Below are 6059 nucleotides of genomic sequence, written 5' to 3'. Positions count from 1 at the left end.
CACATCAGCAGCTGGCTTTACAGTGAGAGTACATTTAGGATTGTCTTATCACAGATATTGTAATTCTAGTGCAATGCTGTAATTAGTCTGTGGGGTGGATCTGCTGTTTAAATTTGAATGGTTTCATTTTGAATCATGGTGTTGTCTGCATTTTCTAATTACAGTATTATGCACGGCTCCACTTTTGATCATTATTCTTTGCAATTGCTTGTTGTCTCCTATGCTTGTACACACAGGTAGGTTCAGCTTGCTGGCAGTGTATTTTGCTGCCAAAGAGGTGTGTGCTCTGAACTTATAGTGCACCACTGCCCCCCTGTGGACTGCAGTGAAACATGAAGGGAGACCTCAGTTCACCCCACAGCCACAATTGGTAACTCCTTTAAGTCTTCTTCTAAGACAGATTTTCCACACTGTCTACTTTTGCCTGTAGCCATTCTACAAATACTAACACAAATCACAAAGAACAGTATGGTTAGCCCAATCTTTTACACAATCCCACTTGTGTGGGTTTGTTTTGTGTTTAGCCACTCAAAAATAACTAAAAACACACCTAGTTTTTCATCAGTACAATGTATAAAGTGCCAGATATGACTTCACAAATCAGTTAATCAGTTTTTGAAATAATCAAAGTAACCACATTGATTTATGTGTTGAGTGTAACACAATTTCAATCAAAATTCAATCAAACTGAAAACAATATAAATTAAATAGGTATTACAAATGTTAACATACAAGTAGACTTCTGGTTTCAGTTATACAGTATCTTGATACACATTATGGCTTCATGTTATATTTATAGACTAATTATGCACATTTTAATGTGTTCATTATGTTACCATTATAACTAAGAGTTGTATATTATATTTCGCTACAATTAAGATAATTAACATTATGATAGTAGATATGGTTCATGGTGAAATGCTCATTTTGATAGGTTGTTAGTTTTTTCTTATATTTAATTGTGTTATATATTGTTATGTTTAATTATCCACATGAGTGCTCAGGATGCTGAGTTTTGAATAACAGGAAATGTCTAAGTGTGGAGCTGGGACAGCCAGAGAGTAATATGTTGCAGCAGCCAATTCTGGAAGGAATTAAAAATAAAAAAAAATGAAACAGGGGATCAGTTTGTCTACACTCTCTCTCTGCCTCCCTGGGGGATCGACACACGGCTCCTTCCTCACCAGTGCTCGAGAACATCAACAGCAGCCTTGTCCTTCGGGTGTGTTGGGGGTTTTTTTTTTGTGTGTTTTTTTCACTCTCCCTAATTAGCATGTGCGTCATGGCCACGCAACACGTGTGCTTTTTCAGCAACAAAAGACCTTCACTAAACTCAATTGCCAGAGCCTGTGGATGGGACCACTCCAAGAACTAGAACAACCTCCTCAAAGAAAACAATCGCATGCTGACAGAGACCCCAAAAGGAGACAGAAGCAGTAAAAAAAACAGTCTTTCTAAATCAGAAACCTGCCTTGCCTTGAGGCCGCACCTAGGTGTCCCCCCTGCTCTATTACAAAGTCCCAGTTGGGTGGACCCAGAGCTCTTTCATAACACACAATGGCTCATAAGACATCAGTGAACATCTTAGTAGGTGTGCCCTTGACCCACATGTTTTTATTTTTATAAAATTGATCTGAGTGATAAAAGTAAAAAGATAAGTTAACAGAAATTGACACGCCAATATTACATAAAAAAAGACATTGTGTTTACATAGGATGCCTAGGGAACGGTGCAATAATGTATCTATATAGGGCAAACCCGATTAAAGCATTTATTTTTCTTAAACCTTTTTTCCATCCTGCATTTTTCCTTTTCAAGCACTTCCTTTATGACTGTCACTGCTTTGGGCCTTCCCCAAAGCCTTAGGAGAACTGGCTAAATGCCAACTCCTGCATATTGCTGCTGAAGTGAGAATATGGTGTTTTGGATATTGCCTTCATATGTTTGTCAGAAGAGAATCTGGATCAAAGATAACGTCTGTATATTTGACAAAGTCCTTTGGGAGAACTGTGCTGCCACTGAAGTTGAAAGAGAGCCTGATAAGTGAGTTGCTGTGGCCTAGAATTAGCATTTCACTTTTATCTGTGTTGAAAATAAAGTTATTTGTCAGGTTTTTGTGTGTGTATTGATGCAGAGAGATTAAAGAACTTGGCTTGTTTGAGATGTCACAGTAAGAAACATTCTCATCCGTGTCTTTAGGGGTCAGCCTCCCACCAGCTAGCAATGAGTCCATCGTTCATCCCCAGAAATGCAAGCACACGCCTTATCCATTAGTAGAGCATCAGTCAGACCCTAAAATGCATCCGTCTGTTTTTTTTTTTGTTTTTTGTTTGCTAGAATATTTTCTGAATTCTCAGAAAGATATTAGTGAGAGTGAGCTAACGGTTGGCTCCATTCATCAATTGTGAACCCTCAGCCTGGTTCCTACTGTAAGTACTTGGTTAATAAATACAGGTGAGAAGCAAAGACGTTCTAGCTAGCTCTCTAACACTTCTAGGAAATGTTGCATGGGTCTCTTTGCATGTTGAAAAAGCCATGTGATGCCGTCCACTAAATGATCCACTGATTTGCACTTCTCTACATAAATGTGTAAAACTCTACCATGCTATAACTGCACAATTAATTATCAAGATTCTAATGAATTAACTTTTTCTTTTGAGAAGTAGTAGACAGAATATCAAGTGGTGAATAATTCAGACCAGTACAAAAAAAACGCCAAAGAACACTTGTCTTGTCTTGTGAATGTCAGAGATGTCACTGTCAACACCTTCAGTTAACTTTCAACTAGTTCAGCTTTGCAGAATCTATTTGTAAATCTCTCTCTGTATGTTATAAAATGGAGTGAGAATGGCATACTCTCTAATCATCAGTATGAGCCATATGTTTAGCAGGCTGTTAATCAGGAAGGCAGTGAAGTACAAGAAAAAGATCTGACAATGAAGGGTTGTCAAAACTTCAGATACTTTGAGCCGTCACAGTTGCTGCAACTTCATCTGATGAAAAATGACTGATTATGTATTCTGATAAAGTGTCACTGTCATAATATTCCCACACTTACATATTAGATGTGTTTGAGCTTAAATTACATAATTAGAAATACTTACATGTGTCCAACACAGAGAGACTAAGAAAAAGCTTCTCTTCCCAGGCCATCACATTTTCACATTTGCACTCGAGTGTGTACAAACTTTTACTATACAGTTTGTTTTACACTTATAACATACATTTTAGATTTGTATATACTTAAACACAGCTCACCTACACATGCATTCACGCATTTCAATACCTATAATATCAGTAAATCTATTTTATACGTTTTCATTCTTTATATTTTTTTCTCCAAATTATCATCTTTACCTGTATTTGAATTAAGATTATTGATTGCACACTAGAATCTAAGCACAGCCTTAAGTGTATGCCACCAAAGCATCAGGGCACTGAACTGAACTAACTATACAAGGTGTATACATGGTATTTCATGTATAGAAATCCGGCAGTACATCAGCTAAAAGTTACATTTAAACTGTTGCATTCAATATTTATACTGTAATAGCAGAAGCACGTGTTTTGGTTCAGCTCATGGAAACTTCCTCAGCGTGTACCAACTACAAATTTTACATTATAAAATTAGGATTTCAGACTATATATTTTCATTTAAATGTATCTGTAGAGGAATCTATACAGTCAAAGAGAGACTCATTTGTTTTATTTACCGACATGGGTTTTACTTTGAAGAGAATAAACGGAAGTTCTCTTCATTCCTTCCGGCTGACCTCGTGACAGACGCAGCTGTCACCAAAATCAGCTTTTCTTTCTGTATTTTAACAGCTCAAAAAACTGAATAAAACATCGTTAAAACATCCCGCTATGCATTTTATCTGACCACTTAAAGCGGTGCGCCGTATGACAACGACCCGTTACTTCTATACATTGACGTTAATATCCTCCGACCTATAACTGAAAGTAACCTCTGGCCAGCTAGCGTTAGCTCAGTCAGCTAGCTCTCCATGGCAACCCTGCGGGTCCTGTGCATCCATGGTTACCGTCAGAACGGCAGCTCGTTCCGCGGGAAAACGGGAGCTCTGCGGAAGCTGCTGAAGAAACAAGTGGAGCTTGTTTACCTGAGTGCACCGCACAGTGTGCCGCAAAGCAGCGGCGAAGGTGGGCTTCCCCCTGAGCTAGCTCCCCCTGAAGGGAAACACAGCGGTGCTTTCACTTTGTACATTTCTGTATTAGTTTATCCTAGTTTTTCAAACTAGTTACACATAAATACTAAGTTAAATGAAGTGAAGAAAGTTAAGTCTAATCCAACGCTGGCCTGCTGAGTAACTACTTGAATGTAGCCATTATTATTTTGACAAATTAACAAGACTGGTAGATTGATATTTTAAATGTAATATCTTTTTAAACATGACAGTACTTTTCAAGTTCTGTAATTGATCTCTTGTAATTTATCTAACCAGGACAAAGCCGTGTTATATTCATTGCCTTGAGAAATAAGAATGCAAATATCTGTGTTTTTTATTATTATTATGACTATCATAAGGTACAACAGGTCAGAACAGGCTATTTTGGCTCAATTGGTCAACTTCCGTATATAGTTTATTGTCTATTGTATGATATAATGTTGTTTCTATTGCAAGTGAAGAATGAGTTACAGCCACAGACTGCAGTTTATGGTAAAAGCTATAACAAGATAATCCGTTAATATAACATCAATTCCCACCTTATCTTAAATCGTCTGTGATCTCAAAATAACTTCCTGTTTGTATGCAAACCATTTTTAACATCAAATCATTCATCATCATCAATCATCATTCACTGAAACAAGAAACTTCGCTTTGCTGCAGATTTAAGTTTCCATTTAAAAACACAGAAAATGAAGGAAACATTAACCTATTTTAATGCACTAATAACAGAAGCATTGTTGTAATATTAATATCACGTTTGTCCTAAAATAATAAAGATTAATTTTCAGAGTTTAAGTGAAACTTGTGGTCCCTTCCCCAGTTTCTTATCCGTCTTCACCTGTCCCTCTTTAAATAAAGGCATACAAAGCCTACTAATAAACACTCCTTTGTCATTTCAGAAGCTCCAGAGAAGGAGAATGGTTCTGGACCTGAAGGCGATGAGGACTCCAAGGGGTGGTGGTTTTCCGACATCCAGGCTCGGAGTTTCAACGCCCAGCAGCAGTGTGAGGAAAGCCTGGGGCTCAACGAGAGCGTGGTGGTCGTGAGAGAAGCTGTGAAGGTCCAAGGTCCGTTTGACGGCATCCTGGGCTTCAGTCAGGGAGCAGCTTTTGTGGCCATGCTGTGCTCTCTTCAGGAGCAAAAACTGGAGCCAGAGTTCAGCTTCCGCTTTGCCATCCTTGTCGCTGGTTTCCGCAGCGCATGTGAGGAACATCAGACGTTCTACAACACGCCTCTCCAGATCCCGTCCCTGCATGTGTTTGGACTGGAGGACAGAGTCATCCCGGACAACATGAGCAGGGAGCTACTCCCCTCCTTCCAAGACCCTCAGGTCCTGACACATCCTGGTGGGCATTTTGTTCCTGCTGCATCTGCTCACAGACAAACCTACCAGGACTTTCTCAAGAGGTTCCAGTGAGAGATGAAAGTCACAGAAACTCAGGCGAAGGGCCAGGGAATGCTGATCGTTTAATGTTCAGAAAAATCTTGTGATAACATAATTGATACCAGAGGCACTTAAAAAATGCCAAGTTTAGAATCATGACCTTTCATGCTCTGGAAGCTGATCTGATCCTTCCAACAGTGCAGTGACTGCTGTCCTTCTCAGGGAAGATATCTTGTAACAGACAATAAATCGACACTTGTAATGTAATGTATTCTAGTCTTTTTCTTTTTGTGAGCTGTGTAATTCTTTAAAGTGCAACTAATAACATTTATGGCTTTGTTCCAGTAATGTTATTACGACCTATTTAAACCAAACCTTCAACACTTCCATCTTCTCCCACATGGACTCTAGGATTAATAATTAAATAACCGATTGCATCCTGACGTTCTCAGCTTACAACTGGTGTATGAATTTCTGAAATATTG

The 6059-nt window shown here is 38.7% G+C and overlaps 1 protein-coding gene across 1 annotated transcript; it reads left to right on the top strand.

Moving 5' to 3' along the window:
• The first annotated feature begins 3772 nt into the window (after positions 1-3772).
• Positions 3773-5841, top strand: ovca2 (OVCA2 serine hydrolase domain containing). The gene is made up of 2 exons (XM_035665885.1): positions 3773-4161; positions 5090-5841. Exons 1-2 carry the CDS (start codon positions 4008-4010, stop codon positions 5605-5607), a joined length of 672 nt encoding a protein of 223 aa, XP_035521778.1. The 5' UTR covers positions 3773-4007; the 3' UTR covers positions 5608-5841.
• The last annotated feature ends 218 nt before the right edge of the window (positions 5842-6059 follow it).

This window comes from Morone saxatilis, unplaced genomic scaffold (genome assembly GCF_004916995.1).
Source record: "Morone saxatilis isolate NCDOM2014 unplaced genomic scaffold, NCSU_SB_2.0 Contig20, whole genome shotgun sequence".
Taxonomy (NCBI): Eukaryota; Metazoa; Chordata; class Actinopteri; family Moronidae; genus Morone; species Morone saxatilis.
The sequence above is the reverse complement of the archived record's forward strand: the minus strand, read 5'-3'. Positions and strand labels throughout refer to the sequence as shown.